General features: G+C 43.2%; 1 protein-coding gene and 1 long non-coding RNA gene across 3 annotated transcripts in view; one reads left to right on the top strand and one right to left on the bottom strand.

Annotated features, from left to right (window-relative positions):
- STARD13 (StAR related lipid transfer domain containing 13) overlaps positions 1-25,323 on the top strand; it is a 218,720-nt gene that overhangs the window by 19,356 nt on the left and 174,041 nt on the right. For both annotated transcript variants that reach the window (XM_083437009.1, XM_083437010.1), the window contains one exon: positions 5,406-6,253. In XM_083437009.1, the coding sequence (XP_083293135.1) occupies positions 5,603-6,253 (651 nt within the window). In that variant the 5' untranslated portion in view covers positions 5,406-5,602. The remainder of the gene's footprint in view (positions 1-5,405; positions 6,254-25,323) is intronic.
- Positions 4,016-5,410, bottom strand: LOC310676024. The gene is made up of 2 exons (XR_014510364.1): positions 4,718-5,410; positions 4,016-4,678 (listed from the first exon to the last, which is right to left on the bottom strand). It is a non-coding gene; the product is annotated as an uncharacterized lncRNA (long non-coding RNA).

Here is a 25,323-nt window from a genome sequence, read left to right as displayed (position 1 = left end):
AAGATGATGTTTCTACTGTTCCTGTTGCTCTTCCACCATTTGAATGGAAGATGGGAATGGTGCCTACATCCAAAGAATAGTCCATGTATATGGTCTGTATGTACAATTGGGAACCCATATCATCTTCAGGTGCTTACAGTGTTTACAGTGTTATGCTCCTAGAACTTAGTACACATCTTCCATGGAATCTAGAGAGGTCTTTAAAAAGGTAAAGGGACCCCTGACCATTAGGTCCAGTCATGGCCGACTCTGGGGTTGCGGCGCTCATCTCGCTTTATTGGCTAAGGGAGCTCGCTTACAGCTTCCGGGTCATAGAATCATAGAATCATAGAGTTGGAAGAGACCACAAGGGCCATCGAGTCCAACCCCCTGCCAAGCAGGAAACACCATCAGAGCACTCCTGACATATGGTTGTCAAGCCTCTGCTTAAAGACCTCCAAAGAAGGAGACTCCACCACACTCTTTGGCAGCAAATTCCACTGTGCAAATTCAGCATGACTAAGCCGCTTCTGGCAAACCAGAGCAGCACACGGAAACACCGTTTACCTTGCTGCCGGAGCGGTACCTATTTATCTACTTGCACTTTGACGTGCTTTCAAACTGCTAGGTGGGCAGGAGCTGGGACCAAGCAATGGGAGCTCACCCCGGCGCGGGGATTTGAACCACTGACCTTCTGATTGGCAAGTCCTAGGCTCTGTGGTTTAACCCACAGCGCCACCCGCGTCCCTAGAGAGGTCTTTAGGGGCCACCAAAAACCAAAACCTTTGAGGGACCAAATATGGCTTGCGAGCCATGGGTCAGCTACTCCTGATATTATTGGCTGTGGTTATTTCCCTAATCCTTTTCATAATGATCCCTAACACAGAATTTGCCTTTTCACAGCTGCTTTACACCAACTCCATGTTCCTGCTTTTAGGTCGCATCTGGGCCAAGTGATGGTGTGCAACTTTGTGTACACGCTCAGAGGTGCTAAGTGCTATCCAGGCTATCAGAATTGCTCAGAGCAGCCAGAATATACCCCAGCCAAATACAGAATATACACATTTGTCCCAGCCAAATTCAGAACCAAATACAGTTATTGATTTTTAAAAATGTGTGTGTGTGTGTGTATTTGCTAACAGATTGAAAACTGCCACTGGATTCTTGCCACTTGTCATTTGGGGTCAGCACCTGAGATTAGTCACTCTCAAATCTCCAAGGAATAAATTAAATTTGCTCTGCTTCGCTGTCAACACTGGATTAATGACTTGTCAGCTATATGGAATATCCCTTCTGTGAATGCAGCGCGCAGTGTAGCTTCATCAAAAAGGATGAGAAACATCATCTTTCTTAACAGTATGATAAGGCACACTTGGAAACTGTTACTAAAGGTGCTGTCAAGGGAGAGAGAAATACTGAAGACGTTAGGCTGATGGGCATTTCTCTTTTCTGTATTGCACTTCATTGACATTAATTATGAAATATGCCTCAAAGGCTGATAAATCTGTAATTGTCACATTCGGTCTAAGCCAGATGTTGTTTGGTGCAGAGCCGGCTTTCACCTGTGAAAACAGTTTGCTGATTAAAGACCTGAAAGTGGACATCACACAGCTTGTACCCACCAACTTCATCCAGACCAACAAGGCGTTGGTAGCGAGCCTTGCCCAAAACTAACCAAAATATGGCGCAGAGAGGAAAGACAACAGCTTGGAGGGGAAACTACAAAGGAGGCTAGAATGAAAGACTTTAAGAGCCCAATATTTATTCTGGCAAAGGGATTTAAAGAACATGTAAAGGTAGGAAGTGAACTGATGGCCTAGAGGCAGCTTATTGTGGCTCTCCATTGAACTCTGCTCATAACCTTGCAGTATTACCTTCCATTTGCAGTCAGTGCGAAAGGAGCAGGCCAGGCCACCTGTGTGTGACAGGAAAACCACCTTTTCTCCAGGCACGGAGCCAATACCTGGGGGGGGGGGGGTTGTTTCTGGCTCCCAAACGCAGAACAGAAGTGACATCACCAAATATGGAAGAGAACATAAAAAGGCCAGGTCTACTTTAACTGACGGTTGTTGTTGGGATTTTTTTACAACCATGTTGCCTTTTTCATTGTAGCACAAAATGGGGACAAGAGCAAGTACAGTGGTACCTCGGGTTACATACGCTTCAGGTTACATACGCTTCAGGTTACAGACTCTGCTAACCCAGAAATAGTGCTTCAGGTTAAGAACTTTGCTTCAGGATAAGAACAGAAATCGTGCTCCAGCGACGCAGCGGGAGGCCCCATTAGCTAAAGTGGTGCTTCAGGTTAAGAACAGTTTCAGGTTAAGAACACACCTCCGGAACGAATTAAGTACTTAACCCGAGGTACCACTGTACATGGAAAATTTTTGTCTTATGTTGACTTTCATTGTGCAAAGGCAAAGCCAAGTCTCGTGCTGGCTCCAGATTTGGGGGAACCACTGAGCAAAATGCCTGCACCGGGAGACATTTATGGGCCCATCCTCCACCTCACCACTGCCCAGCCGTTTGCCCTCTTTCTATCTGATCCCAAACGGCACGGCCACCCAGATGGAGAGTGCAAGCCAAGCGGAGAATTGGGGAAGGGTTGAGTGGTTGAGTAGCTGCTTTGCATACAGAAGATCTCAGGTTCAATTCCTGGCATCTCCAGGTAGGACTGGGAAACCAGGCTGGAGAGCTGCTGCCAGTTAGTGCTGACAGCATTGAGATAGATGGGCTGCTAGTTTGACTTGGTATAAGGCAGCTTCATAGGTCTCTAGAATTCTAACTGAACCAGTCACTTCTCTCGTCTTCTTACTGCTTAGAGGGGGAAGCAGCAGAACCAGGAGACTCCAGGGATCAGCAATGGACTCCCTGAAATATTTAAAGGTGCTCCTTCCAATCAGCAGATTTTTCAGCAGCATCCACTCCTAATTAATTATAGGCCGCTACAGTCTAGTTTCAAGGCCCGTGCAATTTCAAGGGCATAATCTATCGATCATATCCACAATCAATTCTGGCGGCATGCTTTTTCCATCCACAGCTTCTTGGATGATGTCAGCACCACAAAAACAATACCAAAAACATGTCCACAGCTCCCATTTTTATTTGTTTGTGGGGGAAAGGGTCCTCTCCCCCCTCTCTCCACCGCATTAGTTTCTTATCTGGTTCGAGTAGATGTAAAAAGTGCTGCATGAAAAGAAATTTCCGAGCCATTCGTCCAAAACCTGACAGAAACACATTAATGATGCATTCAGTGTGAAAACTGACTCCAGGTGCTTCAAGTGATAAAAGGAGTCGTGCAATGGCCTGACAGTATGAAGAATCAGGTCACAATTATATTTTTAGAAGTGATTTTTTGTTCCTTTCAAGCGTGCTTGCTTTCCATCCCTTTCCCCCTTCTTTTCTGTCTTCTTTCTCAGAATAACTTGGCCAGTGCTTGCAGGAGGCTGTTTCTAGCCTCAGGGATTTTCACACATACTTCTGTTGACAGAGTTCCTGTATAGCAAGCAATCTGAAATGCCTTTTGTTCAGGATCTGTTCATAGCCCCTTTCTGTTCTGCCTCAACATTTGGAAGATCTTTCAGCTGCTGAATCCTACTATTGCACTCATGGAAAAAATTGAACTTGGGGTTGTCTTGCAGAACAGAGCAGGTAAAATTATCCATAACAGATGCATTATTTCTAGTCCCTTGGTTTGTGGGTTTTTTCTCTACGTGTTTATTTCTCTTCGGGGCGATAAAAACATTTTTAAGAAATCAAAAGTAACTATCAAATGATATTTGTTAAAAGTTAATTTGCAGTTTCTTCTGCCAGGTTTAACTTTCGCTTCAAGCACGCAGGTTAAGTAAAAAATAACAATCCTTGATGTGTATTTACTTTTAAGGGCAAAACGACAACTGAAGTGTACCAGGTAATCAATACACATTGATTCTGTTGTCAGAACAATTATCTTTACAGATACCATAACGCAATAATTAACAAAAAATATGCTTTCCTTTAAAAAAAAACACCAGATGGATAATATGAAAATGAGTGGTAGGTTAAAAATACTTTGGGTTTTATTTGACATAGTCATAGTCACTGTAGATCAATTTAAGCCCAACTGATTTCACTGGCTCTACTCCTCAATTTATGCCATTCTCAATGTATGGAATTAGGTGCTCTTATAAATGTCTGTGTATTTTTGTGCAGCCACATAATCATCCAGTTGCAGAAATCTGTGATTTTGTATGATCTACTTGCTATGTCAAAAATATTTCCTAACTTAAAGAATTATTTTAATAAACTGAAGACAAGTCTGTACCCAAAATCATTTCCCCATATTATCTTTTTATACACAATGATAACTGCATTGTGCTTTTTGCGTTTAACAAGTTTTTTGTGATCGTTTTTCAAGGAAGCTTTAAGCTTATCTTAGTTAAGAAAACATGAGATTGCATGCTTTGTGGGTTGTGAAACAGCCATCCTAGGTCGGGTTCCTGAGGAGTGTATGAGGGTATTTAAAGACACTTAATTGGCCATATGTTGTGCTTTCTGTTGCAAACACCGTTTACAGCATTGTGGCCAGTCCCAGTCCAACAAACTATGGTTTGGTGCAGCAAGGACAAGCAATGAGCTTGAGAACTCCCTCCTCCAGCAAACCCTTCCCTTCTCATGTGCCTGACTGCAGAAACCTCCTGGCTTATTCAGCCACAGTATGCTCAGTCTAGGAAACTATGGTTTAATCAGTCTAGGAAACTATGGTTTAATCAGTCTAGGAAACTATGGTTTAATCACTTCCTACAATCCCGGATTGCAATAAACCTGGATAATACTGTGGTTTCTAATACTGGTTTCTAAGAAGCATGTAATGCACAGTTTCTTGGTTCTGATATCAGAGGAAAACTGTGGTTTAACAAATCATGACATCTCTGTAGCTGCACATGTAAAAAGCGGAGGGGAAACTTGTAAACGTTTCATCTTCAGCCAACCATTATCTAACGCCATCTTTATTCAGCCACCCATCCATCTACGGCTACATACTCACCGTGCATTTAAAGCACATGACTTCCCCAAAGAATCATGGGAACTGTAGTTTATCCTTTACAGACCTACAATTCCCATCACCCTTCACAGATTACAGTTCCCAGGATTCTTTGGGGAGTCATGTGCTTTAAATGTGTATGGTGTATATACAGCCTAACACTTCATAGGGCACTGCCCAAAAGAGACTAAGATTCTCAGGAAGATAAATTCTGTGTTCTAAACAACATTCTGTTCTTCTGAAGAATCACAGCATACATGTATCTTTGTTTATCATTTCTTTTCTCTCTTTTTTGGTGGGGGACGAATGACAAGGTCAAAGTCTACCAAGAAGCCTGAAGGTTTGAATCTTAAGACTGAGCTTATATGCAGTAACATTTCTAATGTAGTATTTTGAATTTCAGGAACAAAGAAGTCTTGGATAATGTCCGTGCAGCGCTTCTCCAGGTAACTAAAGAATGTAGCTCCCAATAAATAAATGAAAGACTTCACTGCATAAGGAATGTTTCACAAGATGTCTAGCAATGAAATGGAGTTTGGCCTTCTCTGATGGATTAAACTTGATGGAACGGAAGTGCGGCCATTCGATCAGGAGGAGGTGATGTCTTACTCTAGGCCTGCTAAAACTGACAAGCCACTTGAGACTTCAGAGGAGATAAAAGAAGAAATAGAAGGGGAGATCCATTGTCGTTTTCTGGAAACAGCTCCAAGACCTTCATTTATGTCTCACTTGACATACAGTGAAACATCCTTGGAACTTACCAAAGCTTTTGGCCAGCTGTATGTTGATGGAGAGCCTGAGGAAAACCAGCTGGATGGAGAATTATTATATTCCTCAAATTACAAAGCCACAGACGATCCAGCCCAGCCCCCTTCCCAGTTTCTTCCTAGACCAAACTCTGACAAGAAACTGGGCAGAGCTCCTGAAACCATTCAATTAAAACACAGGTTAAATGCTTGCACATGTTCACGTTTAAGATCTTCACGGCACAGGATTAACTCCAAAATTCAGATTGGCGAGGTGACAAACATAGAAGCTTCTCTGTCAGAAGATCAAGAGGAGGAGGAGGACGAAGATGTTTTCACAGAGCTACCAAAGCGCAGGACAGCTTTGGAGAGCCTGCACAAAACGTGCATTTCTCAGACGAAACGAAACAGAGATGGTCACATCAGTAATAAAGGTGTCTTCACAGTCACTGCTGGCAACAATCCCAAAGAGAAGGAACTGAAAGAGCGCAAAATGCATCGGCGGGTAAGACAACATGATTTCATGCTATAAGGCAGAGATGGTGATGATGGGGAAGCACAGTCTGAATTCCTCCTACTGATTCCTGTAACGTGTAACAGGAGAGTACCATCAAAGCCGCTGCTGATATTAATTCTAGGGAAAGAAAGGATTAAATTGTTGCTTGTCTGTGATGCACCTTGTGCATGAATTGGGGGGGCTGTGCTAATGTTTTTGGCACTCCGGTCCTTGCTCAGTTCAAGTACGGACCCTGTTGAAAAGTAGTTGCCAACCAGGAATAAGGAAAAATCTTAGCATAAGAAGCAGTGAACCCTCCAGTGTTTAGCTCCCATCTATAATTTTATATTTTCTGACCTAGGAAGAGAAAGCAGTATTTTAGATGGGAGTGCTTTTCAAAGTGCTTTAGCTCAAGCACTCTCTTGAATTTGACGTTTTCTGACAACTGGGAGTTAGGTTACATAACCTACACATGGCATTTATTTCACTGTACACAATTTGAGGGTGTGTGTTTTGCTAACAACAAAACCCCAGTACACGTATGCAGGGGCAAATATCTAAACTAAGCTGCTTTTTCAAACTTGAAAAAAGTACAGTCAGTTACTTTTCAGTCCAGTTATGCAGTTAAGTACTAAAGAATGACAGAAGGTGAGATCATGGAGGCAATTATATTGCACAATCTGTAGCCTTAGGGTGGAGTTAATAAGCAATCTGTCCCAATGGAGAGTTTAAAAATTACAAAAAAGAGGGGGAGCTGTATGAATTAAATTTAAATTGTTCAACTGAATTTTTTCACATCTTGAAATTATAAAATTAAGCACATAAGTCTGAGCTAATGTTTTTGAATGCTGCCCAGATGGATGTTTAAATATCTAACTTCATGCTGCTCTGACGCCATATAAAAGTTATACACATGAAACACATTCTCAAAGAACCAGTCAACAAGTTATGCAGTGGCAAAAATGTGATTTCCATTGTTTACACACACAGCCAGTAGTTATACTAAACACTCTTCTGTTACACAAAGTTCTGGACAGATCTAGTCTGCTCCTCCCTTCACCCAGTGGCTAATGACACCAGCTCACCACGGTGAGCGATTTTGGAACTTATTTTCATTAGGTTCATAGGACATGCTCAGAGGACTTTGTTATATAAGTGGAATATACTTATGTTACATATATAAACAAATGAACAAAAGCACCCTGTAGGTTAGGTCAAGGGGTCCCCTCACTGGCGGAGGAAGAGGAGTGCGGGGTGAGCGCACCACCCCTGGCAACATGATCCCGGTGGGGTGCCATCGCGGCTGCCCCCCTGCGCTGGGCGCCATGCCTCCGCAGGTGATGCGCCATGCCCCCGGGACGCGCGCCAGCCCTGCCCCCGCCTGCTTCCCCCCCCCCATGCAGGAGCATGAAGCTCCATCACTGGGTCCCCTTGCTGAAACTAAATCAGTCCCCTTTTTCTTTTTTAGACTCTGAAGTGTCTCCTAAATATGATTAGCATAGAGCACTATTATTTGCCTATGAAGCAAAATATTACATAGAAACATTAGACTAGCCAGGTAGATCAGGTGAATGGCCTATCTAGTCCACCCACCTTGTTCTCATAGTGGCCAACAAGATGTCTGTGGGAAGCCTGCAAGATGAATCATAGAACTGGAAGGGACCCTGAGGATCAACTAGTCCAACCCCACTGCAATGCAGCTGTCCCATACAGGGATCAAACCTGCAACCTTGGCGTTATCAGCGGGACACTCTAACCAACTGAGCTATCCAGGCTGACTAAGACATGTTTGCAAGGACACTCTGCTCACCTGCAGTTTCCAGCAACTGTTATTTAGAGGCACATTGATTCTGACAGCGAAAACAGAATATAGCCGCCATTGCAGTTAGTAGCCACTAATAGCCCAGTCCTCTGCAGATTTGTCTAATCCTCTTTTAGAGCATTCTTTTTAATGCTAAAGATGATTCCGCAAGTAAAGACTAGTAGATCACTGAAGGAAATGAACGGGAGTTAACGTATAGAGGTAACTGCACTGTACATGAAGTTGCCTATGAGAGCTTATAATGCAACGAGCAAGTTAGTTTCTACGATGTTATCAAACTTTGTATTTTCTATATTATATGAGCTACAATATAATGCGGTTAAAAGTACAGCGTTTAGGATAAACGGGCTTAATTTTCCTATATCAGAAATTCTACCACACAGCCGGAATAGTTAAAATCTCTGTTAACCAGTTACAAAAACAAGTTTCTTCCCCACCCCCACTGGGATGGTGGGGGCTTAAAAGCTCTGCAACTCCTTCGGAAGATTTTTTAAAGCCTTGTTCAAAAGGACATGCTAAGTGATGACCTTGATGCTTATCGCCAGCATACCAAACATAAACGAGTATGCTGCAAACAGGATATCCCTTGTACAAGATGAACAAATAAGGAGAGTTTATCAACAGGAGATATTGCTTCACTTTTCGTTCTTGGTCCACGTGAACTACAAGTCAGTTGTATCGTGCTCCTTCTGGTATCCAATAACTGTTCTGTCCCCCTCCCCCCAAAAAATTAAATGTTCAGACAGGTTTTATTTTTACCCCCTAAAAGGGTTTACATTAAGAGCATACACCAGCTGTCCAACAGTGTTTTGATGCTGAGCCTGCTGTAGAATTCCATTTTTGCCTGCCAGTGGAAGGACAGCAAACAGGGAGCCAGTCTAACTTCTCTAGGGAGTTCCAAAATCTGGGAGCAGCCACTGAGAAGGCCCTCTCTCCATGTCCCTACCAAGCGTGCCTTTGAGGGTGGCAGGACTGAGAGAAGTCCCCCTGCCCCAAAGATCTCAGAACTTGGGCAGGTTCATATGAGGGAACGTGGTATTTCTGATAGCTTGGACCTAAGCCACGTAGGGCTTTATAGGTCATAACCAGCACTTTGAATTTTGCCTGGAAACAGACTGGTAGCCAGTGGAGCTGCCATAAGGAAGCCATATGCTCCCTATAACCAACCCCAGTCAACAATGTGGCTGCAGCTTTTAGTGCCAGTCAACATTTTTCATAACATTTCAAAGGCAACCCCACATAGAGTGAGTTGCAGTAACTCAAGCTAGTATTCAACAAAGTTTTACTCAGAACAGATCCAGTGAAATTAATGAGCATGCCTAGTTAGGTCCATTAATTTTAATCAGGTTACTGAAAGTAAAACTTAGTTGACTATCATCCATTACTCCATCAGCAGAAGCAATATGTCTCTAAACGCTAGTCACTGCAGAACAACTGTGGCAGAGGGCTATTGCTTGTGGGTTTCCCATACACATCTGGTCACCCTTTAGGGCAGTGATGACCAAACTTGGCCCTCCAGCTGTTTTGAGACAACAGCTCCCATCATCCCTGACCACTGGTCCTGTTAGCTAGGAATGATGAGAGTTGTAGTCCCAAAACAGCTGGAAGGCCAAGTTTGGCCATCACTGCTTTAGGGGAACAGAATTAAGGACTGAATCCATCAGGACTCTTCTTGTGATGTCTTCTAGATATAGAATTTTGGACTAGGTTCACATAGTAGCTGGGCTATGCTATTGCTTAGAGACGCTACGTTTACTGCCTTGTTTCTGTAAATATGCCAGTATTTATTATGGACGTTATTCATTTAACTGCTTTACAGGAAAAGGGGCTTAAGCTAAAAAGAGTTACAGTGAATCAATAATAAACTGGAATCATTTAACAACCACCTGAAGAGACATGCTCAGAAAATTAGATAAGATAGAAAGGCAAGGTTACATAGACAGTTGTAATGCTTTATTCTGTGCGTCCTGATTGGCAGACAAATCCAAATCCCGATTAAGCAACAGTAGGTTGCATTCAGGGGCTAAGCTACCACTGCATTCACCAGCTGGGGTGGAACATGGTGGGCAGGCAACAGCCTGCAGTTATACCAGCCTAGAGCTGACTTAGCAATTGGGCCTGATGTCATCAGATGACAAGGGTGGGACTAGTTCAGTTTGGGACAGTCCATCAACTGCACTTCTGCTGGCCCACACAGGCAAAATATGCTAGTGGTGTGGCATTAGCAGGACTTTACAGGCAGAGGCTGGCAGTACTGTTCTAGGCTGGATGCACCTCCACCTAGGGATGATGGAGAAATTTGAATCAGTTCGCATTTAAAGTGGATCTACCAAATCCACATGAGAACCAAAACGCAGCTATCCTTTGAAATTCACACTTATCTGAATTTCGCAGTGCAGTGCTCCAGCTGAGTAAAGCATATACTGGATAAAGTGTGCAGAAAAATACAGATAGAACAAAAGTGCATATATTAAGGGAGGTTGCACACAGACATGTGTGTATTAGAATAAATTCACCCTAAAATGATGGTGGTTTTTCATGAGGACCTAAAAAATTCTGTGCTTCAAGTGTCCCTGACAACCCCTTTTCCTTCAAGCTAAATAATTTTAGTGCCAAGCCATTAACAAAATAGTTACTACAAAATTGTCTGTTTCATAGAATTGGGCACTTTGGCAGGCATCATGTGAAGTGTTTGTTAGATTTACTCTAAATTGGTTCTGGCGGTTTTTTAATCAAATGCTGCAAACAAACCACCTTGTATGTAGGTGAACTGCATTATACCTGTCATAGATTCATGTAGCACAAAACCCAAGCATGGATCAATCAGGATTCAGCTATTACTCCAAAGTCAACTATTTGTTTAGGGCTTTTGCAAAGAAAGGGATAGAGAAAACTGAAATCACAACAGACATTTTGCTCTTAGTGTTCCTTGTGCCAAACTTATTGTTGTTGTCACTTTAGGTGATTTCATTTAGCCCCTACTACATGTTCCCCCCAAAAGGGACACGGGTGGCGCTGTGGTCTAAACCAGAGCCTAGGGCTTGCCAATCGGAAGGTCGGCAGTTCGAATCCCCGTGACGGGGTGAGCTCCCGTTGTTCTGTCCCAGCTCCTGCCCACCTAGCAGTTTGAAAGCACGTCAAGTGCAAATAGATAAATAGGTACTGCTCTGGTGGGAAGGTAAACGGCATTTCCGTGTGCTGCTCTGGTTCGCCAGAAGCGGCTTAGTCATGCTGGCCACATGACCTGGAAGCTGTCTGCGGACGAACGCCGGCTCCCTTGGCCTATAGAGTGAGATGAGCACCGCAATCCCAGGGTCGTCCGCAACTGGACCTAATGGTCAGGGGTACCTTTACCTTTACCTTTAAATAAACATATTATTGCAATGTAATAATATATTTAATACTGTTGGTACTCTTAGTACTGTTTTGAGGCATCCTATAAAAGCACTAAATCTAAATTCTTTTGTGTGCCATTATTAGTCATATTTACCTTTACCTTTTACATGTTCCCCCCACCCCAGCCAGCCAGAGTTCAACAACAGAAACAAGGATATAATCTTGTTCCCCAACAACCAAGCTGAAGAAAAATGCAACTTCTTCAGTCTATTCATGTTGCCCTTATAGATGAGCATTGCAGATGAAATCATTTTCCCTGCATTGACTCTTCCCTGCACCAAGATACATCTAACATCTATTTAATGGTGTAGCAGAGCCAGCACAGACTCTGTCACTGCCACCTACTGGATAATTAACTCCTGACTTCAGTAAATCTTAGAGAGTCTCAAGAAATCTACTACTGTACTCAAAAAGCTCACAGGAACCACCGTGTAACACTTCCCTGTTCTCTCTATCTTGCAAAGTATGACTTGAACAAAAGGTTTCTGATGCAGAATGAGCAAAAGGACCTCTCTTAAGCCAGCCCCAGTGCACATTATTGACCTTCTTACCCTCCACAGCATAAGCAGCACCAAATTGTATGTTATTTAATTATGAGAGCAACTGATCTGCAGAACACAGGTCAATTTCCTAAATAAAGCCATTTCATTCACCTTTCCAAACTGCCTAACAATGCTAGACCTTCCAATATTGGGATGAAATTTGGGGACATTGCTGTTGCATACGCCAAGTCCCAGCAGTGATATCTTTCTTGGTGGGACAATCCCAAATCTATACATCTAATGATAAATCAGCCAGTGAAATTGGATGGTAGATTTCAGAGCAGACAAAACTAAGTACTTCTTCACATGACACATAATTTTCTGAATTAGCTGCCATTAACTGGGTTGGCTCTAAAAGCAATGATGTTCATGGCAAAAAGTCATGATAGGCAGATCTCCGTGTCCTGTGTCACTGAATACCTGTTGCTGAAAAGCAGGAAAAAACCTGTTGCCTGACTTTATGACATGCTTGCAAGTTTCTGAGGAGCATCTTGTGGATCACTTTAGAAACCAGAATGTTGAGCTAGATGGGTTTTTGTTCAGATCCTGCTGGGCTCTTAGCAATTCCAAAGCTGTTATTTTCCTCCTCAGCAAACTATTCCTCAAGCCCTCAAAGCACTCTTTTTTTAATTTATTTCGTAAAATTTAATACACTGTTTGATTGGAAAATAACCCAAAAAAAACTCAAAAGCGTTTACAAGCTAAAACAATAAAATCAGAGAAAATTAAAACAGATTAAAATGACTTCAACTTCCTAAGCATCTGGGTGGGCTTGTCTGAACAAAAATGTTTTTAGCGGGCACCCAAAAGTGTACAGTAAAGGTGCCCACCTGGCATCAATAGGCAGGGAGTTCCCAAGTGCAGTTGCTGCCACGCTGAATTCTTTCAAATGATTCTGCTTCCTCCTTCTTCTGACCTTGCTAGCAGCATCCCTGCCTCTGAAGTGTTTTACTGCTAGTATTAATTAATTTATTTAATATGTCGCTCTTCACCCGTCGATCCCAGGGAAGATTTACAGTACCACAGGGTTTAATTGGGGCTCGCTGCCAAGTTAAAAATTTTAAGATCCCTCTCTCTTTACTTTCCCAAACCAAGTATTTATACATGTCGCGCTCCCTCCTAGCCTATCACACCAGCTCAGGACCTTCAACGCCTCTTTTACTTTCATAGAATCGTAGAGAAGGGAACGAGCCCCTGGTGCCATCTAGTCCGACCCCCTGCAATACAGGAATCTTGCCATCAGCCGTCCCAAGGTGGGCTTGAACCACCATCCTTCTGATCAACAGCCAGGCGCGTTGACCCACTGCGCCACAGAGTCGCGGACCCAGCGCTTCTATTTAGCAACTCCCGCTTACGCGAGGCCCATCGAACCCCGCAGACAACCACCTCTTCCCGCCGCCCGAGAGCCGCGGCCCCGCCTCCCTCACGTGACCGCGAGGCGCCGGCGTGCGCGCGCTCTCCCCAGTACGTAACGCTGTTTCTCGGCCGCCGCCTTCCCACAGGAAGGCGCGTGCGCGGGAGAGACGGGCGGAAACAGGCGCGTGGAAGATAGGGAGACGGAGGGAGGGCTGGTCGCCAGGTGGCGCCGCTGCCCCGTCCAGCCCAAAGCGCGGGAGCGGGTTGCGTCTTCGGGTTACGTCAGCGAAATGTTCGCGGCCGCGCGCGCGCAAGACGCGCTTCGAGGGGGACGCGGTTAGTGTCGGGTGAGCGCGAGGGCGGCGGGAGGGGGGGGGACAGATGCGCGCGCAGGCAACTGGGCGCTGGCTGAGAGCGGGGTGGGGAGAGAAACCGTCGCTCTCGAGGGGAAGAAGCGAAGCGCGCGCATGTTGTGTGTGTGTGCGCGTGCGCTATCCCCTTTCGTTCATTTCTACGTGGCGGGAGCTGCAGGAAAAGGGAAGGAAGCTGAGGTGGGCGAGCCTGGCTTGGTTCCCCGCTCCCTGTCAAAAGCTGGTGGCACAAGTCTGTTTGTGTGAACGACAGGCGACCCCCTTGGAGTCGCCAATATGGCGATATGGGCTGGGAGGGTTTCGGCGACCCAGCGCCGGAGGTGGCTGGGTTTTTCGGTGCGAACTGCTCCACAGCTGCTTTGTTTGCTTGCGTTTGGTTTCCCCCTGGTCTCAAGGGGATGTTGTTCCCAGACTGTCGTGCATAGATGGCAGCTTCTTTCCTCGTTCTTCTAAAGGCATTGATGGTCCTTTTCCCCGACCAGTTTTCGAAGACCACCATCTCGTCGTCCCTCTCCCAAACTTGAGGGAGGGAGAGGCATTCAGTGTGAAACTGCAAAAACCTAAAAGCCCTTTAAGACAGCTGTAAGGAGAGTCGGTTTTCATAAAATAAGTACCCAGCGATTCGGACACTGGGAGTAGGTAAAAAAAACAACACAACCCAGCCACATCGAAAAACTATATTTCCTAGTGCTGGTGAGGAACATATGTATTAATTGAGGAGTTGTTGTTTTTGTACCCCATCCAAATACAGAGTGGCTAGAGAAAGGTAATTTGGTTGCCACTGGGTGTTGAGAGAACCAGGGGTGCATTGAATCAGCAGGTAGGGTGGCTGTGATATAATTCAACATGTGCAGCAGATAGTGTGCATTGCATGCTTTGTGATAAATCAGCCCAAGGGTAAAGTATGTACAGAGTGCTCCCCCCCCCTCACAATATGCATTTGAACAACTGGACTACTTCTGGAAAGTACATTTCTTTATGACTCAGGCTCTGTCCCTCTTACAACAGCTGAATATAGTCAATCCTCTGTCACTACATCCCCATGTCCCTCTTAAATTTCAGGCTGTTGCGTGCTTTGTAAAGGCACCAAGCCTCTATTAGGATTTTGAAACATGGTTTATTAAATCACAAATCACTACTTTTGCCAAAACGCCTGCCTCGTGGTTTGCTGTTGGGTTGGCTACTGTACTTTCAGACCATCCCAAGGTTGGTCCTTTATATAAGAACTAGGTATATTAAAGCTGGAAAAGAAGTATAAAATACAAATAATGGGAGATGCCCCAAACAAAAATTGTGTTTTTATACACTACACGTGTTTTCTGAAGCAGGGTGGGTTTGGATGAAACAAGACAGAATTTATTAGCTCTCGATTGGATTTGGAGTAAGCAGTGTTAATGGCACAATTTTTTAAAACATTTTTAAAGTCCCCTTGAAGCTTCTATTTAGCATATTGGGGAAACACAGTTGCCATACACACTTTCCACCCTGTCCCATAGTTTTTAAAATAATAGGCGAGAAACCTTGCATTGTCTCACCTAATTGTACCTTTAATAAACTGAACAACTAGTTCCAAAGTATTGTAACTTCCTCGATTAGCAAATTCAGGCAATGAGAAAAATGGAGTCAAAACAGAACAGCTGAGGAACGAAGAGGTGGTTTCAGCATATTCTGGAATATTCTGAGGTTTGCAGAAGAGCAAAAATGAAACAACCCACACACACACACACCCCAAAGAAAACAACAACTCAATGTGCTGTTGAGTAATATGCTCAACAGTCATGGAACAGTTACACGTCAACTGAAAAAAAAATTGTACATAGGTGGAAATGGAATTGCCTTCTTCAAGTCTTATACCTCGTGGCAGTGGTGTGGCCCTCCAGATGTTGTTTAACTTCCAGTTCTCATCAGCAGTATGGTGAAGGATGATGGTTGTAACCTGGGAACATCCCAATTCCTGGAGAAGGTATAGGGGCAAGCAGGAACTCTGAACAGCAGCTCTTGTGCTTGGAGTTGAAAAACACTGTCATGTTTTGCTGCAGGTCCAAACAGGGCTATTGAGGAACAAGTGGAAAATAGGTTGCTCTGGTGAATCTTGAGGGGTGCAGAAGTAAGAATTACAAAATGTCTAAATCCTAAAAAGTGTAACCTGCCCCCTATTCCAGCTGTGATGATGTCTGAGCATATTCGGTGGCCTCCAGAATTCAGAGACCAGACGCCTTGAGCACCAGCTGAAATATGGAAAAGAAGGGGGGGCTGTTAGCCTCCTTGAGCTCTTTAGAGTATCCTGGAGTGAGGCTGGTGTTTTAGTGAAATATTTACTCTCACAGTGGATCTGGCTCTGGTTCTAATTAAGGAATAGCTACAATTAAAACACATTCAGCAACATTTCCTATTTGGCTAGGCATGAAGAGTGAATGAAAGGTGAATGCATTGACTTGGTTCCCAAGTCTATGTTTTCCTGTGTATAGTGTTTGGGGAAAACGCTACTGCCCTTGGAGCACTTCATAAGTACCTTTATTATTGTTGTTGTTGTTGTTAAAATGTGTGATTCCACATGGCATTTTAAGGATTTTCCATTAAAAGTTGTACTGGAATAGATCAGATTTGTATTGGTAAGTCTCAGAAAATAGGAAATATTCCTGGTAAATAAGAACAATTGGACTTTATCTGCTATTGAACTCAAAATGCTTTATTTCTTAGTATACGGTACATGGAGTGGGTTCTGCTGAAAGCATGTCCCATTGATATTGTAGTGTTGAGCACCTTAAATACATTTTGGTCACCATTCAAGTCTTTTGAGAAAATGACATTTTTTCTGCAATTGTAGTATTATATGCAGATAACACCAAGCACTTCTTAGCTGGACAAGCTCAGACTTCAGGCTAGTTGTACCAGATGTTGGAGTAACTTGTGAAATAAAACAATTCAGTTATTTGGAAGTGAGGAGGGGGCAGGGAGTTGATTAAATAGATGATGAGGTGGCATCAGCAATGAAAAGGTGAAGATGGGTGGTCCCAAGATAATTCAGGCCCTTCAAAGAGGAATAAGTGTCAAGGCAGTTTTCCTGATTTTTTATATGCCAACTTTGTAACATCTGTCAACAGCAGTGTCTTTGAAGAGAGTCGATAATGAAATTCATTGTTGGCTGTCATAATTTGTGTTAGAGCAATGGTGCTTTGCTGCAGGCTATGTGAACAGAAGGAAAGCAAATAGTTGTTAAGAACCAACCAAACTTTTCAATGTCCATTGTAATGTGAAAAGCCTGGCCAAAAGTAGATTTCTTTCTTAAGACTGCAATATGATTTGTTCATATATATACCAATTTTGAGTGTTATCTTTAAAGTATAGGGACTAAAACCTGAATAAGACATTTTCCTGGATAGACATTTGTGTGCCTTGACTATATTTGTCTGTCACCCACATTCTGTGTCCTTTCTGATTTCATGACTAGACTAAATACTTGTTTTTGCTTTTCACTGAACCAATAGCCCTTGCTTCTCTTCCAGTTAATTTCTGAATTGGAATGAAAACTTACTAAACTTTATTTTAAAAACTTAAGTGGCATCCAAGTATTCTCCCTAGATAACCAAAACCAATGGTTTGGGTCCAAGGAAAACAAGTCTTGTAAAGTCTAGGAATGCTGCCTTAAATGGTTTATGACATGTGACATGCAGTGTCTTCCTTCATCTACTTTATTCTTCCTAGTCCTGTCTAAATCAATTGCAGTCAAATACAGTTTTGCTTCAACTGGATGGGTTTTCTGGTGTTTAGTATTCATATGAAGCTTGGAGGCTATCCGTCTTTTGATTTGATTGATTCTCTGATATCCACTATATGACTAATCACAAGTACATCAAGCAATATGGAAATTTGTCTACATAGTTGAAGCAGCGCCTTTCATTTCAAATATATGTTGAAATTCCTACTGTATTTATATCCGAAGACAATTGTTCTGCCTCCTTCCAAAATGGAATGCAAAGCTAATATTTGTGTACTGAACAACAACCAAATGTTTTAAAACCTTGTAATTCATGTTTGGGCAAGCATGTTGCACAAGTGCCCATATGCAAAAGAAGAAGCAGAATAGTCAAATATGGGGCCGAGTAGAGAGTTAAGCAAAAGTTTTTTTAAAAAGACCTTGTGTAAAAAAAAATGCTTTTCATATGCCTGATTCCAGTTCCTAATGAGGTAGAAGTCCCTTCACTCTTATACTCTACAAATAGCTCACAGTTTTGTTGTTTAGTGATTTGGTAAAGCTGTGGCAAAGTAAAAAAGGATTCCCCTTCACTCACACACAGAAGATTATGCTAGCCATTGCAGTTTTTGTGTGTATTTGTAATTTTATACACAAGATTTTATATATATATATATATATATATATATATATATATATATATATATAGTGTGTGTGTGTGTGTGTATACATATATATGCAACTCTATTTAAAATGCTCCATAATCACCCAAATATTTGTGGCTGGGACGCAACCATGATATATAACTAGTCATATAAGATATGGCATCTGTGTGTAAAAGCAGTTGTTTGCTTATTTCTTTCATTCTCTTTCTATCCTGTTCTTCCTCCCAAAGGGTGTGGCAAACAAACAACACCATTTAAAAGCAATCACATATCCTCACAGCAAATAATTACAAGTTTGCCAGGAGTAGTATTTTTCAGCCATTAAGTGCTTGAGTTGACAGGAATGTGTTTATAATCCTCCTGAATATTAATAATGAGGGAGACAGTCATACCTCACCAGGGAGGGCATTCCTATAAGTGGGAGCTGCTGTTACAAATCAATGGCAGCAACCTACCTGCAGCAGCAGGGTCTCCTAATAATGGTAAAGCCTGAGATGGTTAATATTGGACAAGATGCTCTTTGGGGTAGTTGGGTCCTAAGCCATTTAGGGCTTTGTGCACTAGTGCTAACGCCTTGAATTGAGTTCAGTAGCTCACTGGCAGCCAGTGCTGAGCTTTCAGATCTAGTGACATGGGGTTCCATCTCAGCACCAAGCAGCAAGTGGGGGAATCTTAAAGCCCCTACTCTTAGGACAGCAGCTTCTTGCATTGAGATACTTCACCCTTTAAAAATAGTTCTTCCTATCTGCTTGGCCCTCAGATGAGTTCCATGCAGCTGCAGCAAGCCATCCATTTCATTGTTTAATGAGGAGAGATTAAACTGATTACTCCATTGCTGATGCCTCTCGCTGGTCTTCTTAGTGGCAAGAGGTTTCGTTGTTGTTTTAAATGGGCTCACCCAGGCAAGGCATCAGCAACTATGAACCCTGCTGGGATTCATGTAGCATTTGCCATGCCATACCATGCGGTGATGCCAGACCTGGTTTGGGGCTGTTACATACCCCCACATTGAAGCAAAACTCTTTATGCATAGTGATAAGTCAATGCAAAGTGATGGTATGACTTTGGGTGGAACATAGGGGGCATGGGGCACCTAGGCCCTAAAATGCTCTCAATAAACCCTTACGTTCTGATCTGCTTCATAGATTGAGCAGCAGACTTTGAGTTTAAATAACTGGCATGCATAGATTTTTATTTTATTGGAGGGGGAGCGGAACGGTACTGATGCCTTTGATCCAGTGCACAGTAAATAGTTTCATGACTGGATGGCTGAGTGCTTGCATTCCAACAATTCTACTTACTGAAGTCATTTGGACTGAAAAACACTGAGCAATATCGACAAAAAAGCAAGGATTGTGCGTCTATTCCATCACCCGCCTTTGTGTTTTATAGCTAAGATCACAAGGCTTTTTAATTCCAGTAGATGATGAGGCTGGGCTCTAGCCAACCCTGAATTTTCTCCACATTCTGCAAGTGCTTGTTCATATCTGCTGCATTCCTGCTGTTAAGTGTGTTAGTATTTTCCATGCTTATTGCAACATGCTTCTCAGTGAAACAAATGAGTACTTTAAAATGTTGTTATGCTGAATAAGAGGATAGAGAGAAATATGAAGATCATTTCAATCCTAGAGGAACATTTCAATGCCTAGAATATATTTATTTTAAATTCTGAAAGAAAGTGTGTTGAGCCACTGTAATATAATGGTTAAGAGTGTTGGGTAGGGGAGAACCTAACCAGCTGCTAGCTCTCTTCAGATGTTAAGGTATGGGGGGGAGGTAGTGGTGATGAGTGTGTCAGCTCTGTCTGCTCCATCAAGGGCAAAACTAGGCTTTATTTCACCTGCAGAGCCTCACTACGTATTTTGGAATGGATTATGTAAGGTTCTTAAAATGTTCAGGCAACATCCACATGTATACAAGCGACCCCACTTCAGATTGTTGCCTTGTGACAGAAAACAGCAGAAGTTGTGATGGTTGGTGTGGGGCTGGAATGCTCATCCCTACTTCCCCATATGAGTTGAATGCCTGACCAGGACTTTTATCTTCCAAGCTAACCTACTTCAGACCCTCCAAGTGTCCCTGTTTTCCAGGAGCAGTCCCTGATTTAGAGAAGCCGTCCCAGTTTCTAATTTGATCCCGGAATGTCACACTTTCCTTAGGACGTCCCTATTTTCATTGGGGAAATGCTGGAGGGTATGGAGTTATCCGACTCCTGAAGGCAGCCCTGTATAAGGAAGTTTTTAATGTTTAATTATGTTCTCATATATGTCAGAACCCGCCCTGAGTGGAATGGGGCATCCCTATTTTCATCAGAGAAATGTTGACGGGTATGCTACTTCAGAAGGCTGTTGTATACCGTTATAAATACAAAGCATGCTTATTAGATTGAATGATTGTGTCTAACTATGTTGGTTGTGTGTGCTACTTTACAAAGGACAGTTTTCTGTTTTAAGGCTGTCTTGGCTAAGTCCAAAATCCATTGAGAAGGCCTGTGACTAGACAGACTCCTAGCGAGCAATCAAATTATTATCGGAATTATTTTATAAGTGGCTTCCCTCCGTACATGTTAATAAGCATTATATATGGAAAATTTCAAGTACAGTGGTACCTCAGGTTAAATACTTAATTCGTTCTGGAGGTCCGTTCTTAACCTGAAACTGTTCTTAACCTGAAGCACCACTTTAGCTAATGGGGCCTCCTGCTGCCGCCACGCCGCCGGAGCACAATTTCTGTTCTCATCCTGAAGCAAAGTTCTTAACCTGAAGCACTATTTCTGGGTTAGCGGAGTCTGTAACCTGAAGTGTATGTATGTAACCTGAAGCGTATGTAACCCAAGGTACCACTGTACTATTATGCAGACCTAAGTTTCATTGTTTCACAGCACTGAACATAATACATTTTCTGTTTCACATCATATAGTGTAAGCTCTACATTTATAAAATTTAGTGGTGTCTCCTTTTCAGCAGTTCAGCAGTAGTTTGAAGCAGCCCAGTAAAATATATGGACTATTGAGCCTTATTCCAAGCTCTGTTTTTGTGCCAAATTTCCAATTAGTGAATGCCATTTTATTAACTAGACCCCATTAAGCTCCATTCTTTAGTATAATGAAAGCCATTTCTGTTCTCCTTAATTTAATACACAATTCAGAGGGTTATAGAACTAGACAGGAACAAATGTTAATGGAGGGAATAAGTATGATTTTAGATTCGTGGAAGCCCTCATTTTTGTCTCGTTTCCTGTGTATGAATTGACTGGGTACCTGGATGCAAAAAGCAGGGCTAAACTCACTCTCCAGCAGGAGAGCCTCTCGTAGCAGAGTTTAAACTCACAAAAGTCAGGCAGCAGTATAGGATTAGGCATATAGGTTGTTAGACACTTTTATGCCATTAATCTGCATACAATGCTCCCTTTTCTACCCCTCTTGAAATGAGCAGACCATATATTGCTAAGTACGTTTAAAATGTGTTACTTACAGATTCAAAGGTCAGTTCATGCATTTATCCAAGCAGCAGCAAGGAGAACACAGGCAAATAAATACTCTTTGGTAGAATATACAGAAAGATAGCTCCAAACACATGCTCTAAGCTTGAAGCTTGCTTAGACACATCCTCCCTGGTAGGTTACATGGCATGGAAAGAGTGAGAACAGGAAGAGAAGACTTCACTTCCTCTCTCATTGAAGAAGGGGAGGCATGACCTAGCCAAGTCTAGGGATCCAGCTCTATTGTCTTAACTCCCTCATGCACAGTTATGTTTGACTGCAATTTCTCACACTTTATCTCTGGGCAGTAGTGAGATTTGGGGTCTATAGGCGGTGGAAGAGCAAGTGGATGCAGTGAGGTCCACTGAGGGCCCCTTGCCAAGGGTCCCCCAAAAGCTGGAATCGGCAATGGTGGCTTGCTTGCTTAATCCCACGGTTTTAGCAGCTATGGGAGAACAGAGGAGGTAGTTCATAAGGAAAGGCTGCCTCCCTGGACCACTTATCTCACAGCTGGAAACCTACTGAGCCAGCAACAGAGTATAAAGCCACAAGTCCACTTCTTAGTGGGGAAATTTTCTGACAATTACGTAAACAGGGTCCTTCTCTGCTTAACGCATCGTTCTGTAAAGCAAGGTAGTATCTTTGTAGATGATTAAAATAATGTTTCCTTTTATAACCCCCACCCCACCCCCCACAATCCTCTTGAGGAAGCAAGGGCTCTGTGTTCCTTCGCAGTAAATCATAAATTATGCTTCTGGGACACGTGCATTTGGTTATACTGATTACCCATCTGTTGAGAGTGCAATATATTTATCCTTCATTATATATTTAAGGTGAGGATACTTTTTCTATCAGTGACTATCCATTTGCTTCTCCGGCGATTTCAGCAGCTTCATAAGAATGCTAAACTACTTCTATTGGGCATGTGGAGTTTGATAGGTAATTCCAAGTTTACGTTTCCCACTTGAATACCAGCCTACAAAATTAGAGTTTGCTTCTCTTGGTTACAAAAACGGATACTTGATATCCCTTACAGTGAATAAGTGAAACGAGGGTTTATTGTCTTACTGAACCTTGCAACAACTCTGCTGCTTTCCAAATCTGCAGATGTGAGAGGGGGAGGGGGAGGCAAGAAAGAGGGAAAGGAATGAATACATGCAGGTGATGCTAATGAAGGGAAATGTAGCATTCCATAGGAAATTAATTGTGATAGAATTACAGGTGTCCCCCCCCCCCCACTTCCATGTGATTGACTCATGCACGACTATGCTGGGAAGGAAGAAGAAAATTTGATTCAAACCTGGAAATAATGTGAGAGAGCTGGAGAGTCGTCATGGCTCGTGAGGAGACTTTCCCCTGAGCCTGACATCACTGAGGGCAGAGGAAGCCCCAAAGAGACCAGAGGCCCAGTGGGGCTTTGTTTAGGCTGCCCAGCCTCCCTGCCTAACAGCTGGTGTTCAGGGTAGTGCAGCAGCCGCTGCTGCTTTCCTGCGTGCCCTCCAGCCTTCGACTGGCTCCAGAGTTCCAGTTCGAGTTGTGGATATTTTTGGAAACTGTAGTTTTGTTCTGGATAGGAGAGAGAGCAGGAGGGAGGGCGTTTAAAGGGTTCTCCCCCTGTGAAAGTGGGGGCGGGGGAAGGATGCCTGTACATCTTTCCACCCAGTCACCTCACATATTATGTGAAACATCCACATAAATCCTCTGACAGCTTTCGTTCCTTTTTAATTCAGAATTAGGAAACCTGTGGCCTTCCAAATGTTGCTGGATCCCAAATTTAGCAGTCCCTGATAATTTTCCATGCTGGCTGGGGTGGATAGGAGCTGTAGCCCAACAATATCTGGATCATCACAGGTTCCCTACCCCTCCTCTAATTCATACAAGCAACCTTTCCAAAACCAAGCTGTCGTTCAAATGCTATTTACTCCACCGTCCAAATTTAGTAATATAGGACACTGTCTTGCACTGAGTCAGACCATCATTCCACCCAACTCAGTATTGTCTACACTGACTGGGGGCAGCTCTCCAGGGTTTCAGGCAAGTGACGTTCTCAACTGTACCTGGAGTTGATGGAGATTGAATCTGGGACCTGCTCACAAGGCAGATGCTCCACCCCTTAAATCGTCCCTTAAATTTTGAACGCGCAAGTACTTTTATCTGTGACGAAATGGTATTTTGGAGCATTTGAAAGTCAAATATTGACCAGGAAGTACGGTGAAGTGTTAGCTAGGTGTACCTTTCAGGAAACAAGTTTGAAACCCTTGGCTTACAAGGTATGCCCTCTACAAAGAGAAGTGCTCTTGCTCAGGTTTCCAGCCAGCCAGCCATGCCTTCTCCAGGATAATATCGGCTGTTAGGGATCAGTTCAGGCCAATACACACACACAAACAAACACCAGGTTGTAGTTCTTGGAGAGCACTCTGAGAACACTCAGTCCTAACTGAGGAACTTTGGTGGAATTATTTCTACTTTTTTCTTTTAATTCAATGGGAAGTGCACCAAGTATGGAGAAGGCACCACGTTATTTTTCAGTAGCCTGGCCTCAGTTTCCAAACAGGCTCTCAATCACCCGAGTTCACTAGCAGCATCTGAGATCCCTTACAGAAGCTCTACCTTCTGCTTGGGTGGTTGCCACTGCAGCTTTTGCCTTACATGGAATTGCAAAGGTTTAGTCGCTTGCCAGAAAGAGGCTGCTGATGTTTCCCACCAGGTCGCAGGATGAGAAATTACAGATGCTGTAATCAGAAGCTGAAAAATTCAGGGAAGGAATGGGTAGCATTTACAGCCCTTATGTATCATTCATTACAGCCCTTATGAAACATTCTTTCCCAACCAGCTGCAGTGTTCAACAGAACCACACGTACCAGCAGGCATGTATTGCTCAAGTGGCTGCCAATAAACATGAGTGCAGCGGCAGGTGGATGTATTTGGAAGGGAGAATAGGTGGGAAGGATTAAGCAACCTTTCTGACTGCCAATTGCCCTCTGCAATATATAAATTAGCATGGTAGGAAAAACATGGGGTTAGGGACTCAGATTTGCTTTATAATATATAGGCCTTGTGCCCTCCTGTTTTTCAGCAAATCCAGTGAGCTTTCGGGAATGCAAGCCACAGATCCACTGTAACTGGAAGGAGAATCTATCCCACCCCCCAACAATAACTTACTGTTGATTTTAAAGGATTTAGGGTTCTGAAGTGTGGTAAGCCAGTGTGGTGTAGTGGTTAAGAGTGGTAGTCTCGTAATCTGGGGAACCGGGTTCGCGTCTCCGCTCCTCCACATGCAGCTGCTGGGTGACCTTGGGCCAGTCACACTTCTTTGAAGTCTCTCAGCCCCACTCACCTCACAGAGTGTTTGTTGTTGGGGAGGAAAGGAAAGGAGAATGTTAGCCGCTTTGAGACTCCTTAAAGGGAGTGAAAGGCAGGATATAAATCCAAACTCTTCTACTTCTTGTAAGCCCAAAGTCAGCTAGAATTAATTCACTCATTTCTGCAGCCAAAAATCACCACTGTTTATGCATCACTTTTGGAATGTTCAGAGCTCTTCACTTAGGTTATCTCAGGAATCCTTACATCAACCCTGTAGGCAGGTTACTATTTTTACCTTCATTTTGCAAGTGTGGGCTTAGGCCGAAAGACAGTGGTTTGCCATCTATTAAGTTTACAGAAGTGGAAATATTTTCATTTATTTATTTAGGGGGAAAGGTACAAAACATTCACAGATGCAAAAGAAAACCTAACAATAGAACAGAAAAGGAA

The sequence above is a fragment of the Podarcis tiliguerta genome (assembly GCF_965153285.1).
Source record: "Podarcis tiliguerta genome assembly, chromosome: 4".
Lineage (NCBI taxonomy): Eukaryota > Metazoa > Chordata > Lepidosauria > Squamata > Lacertidae > Podarcis > Podarcis tiliguerta.
The sequence above is the reverse complement of the archived record's forward strand: the minus strand, read 5'-3'. Positions and strand labels throughout refer to the sequence as shown.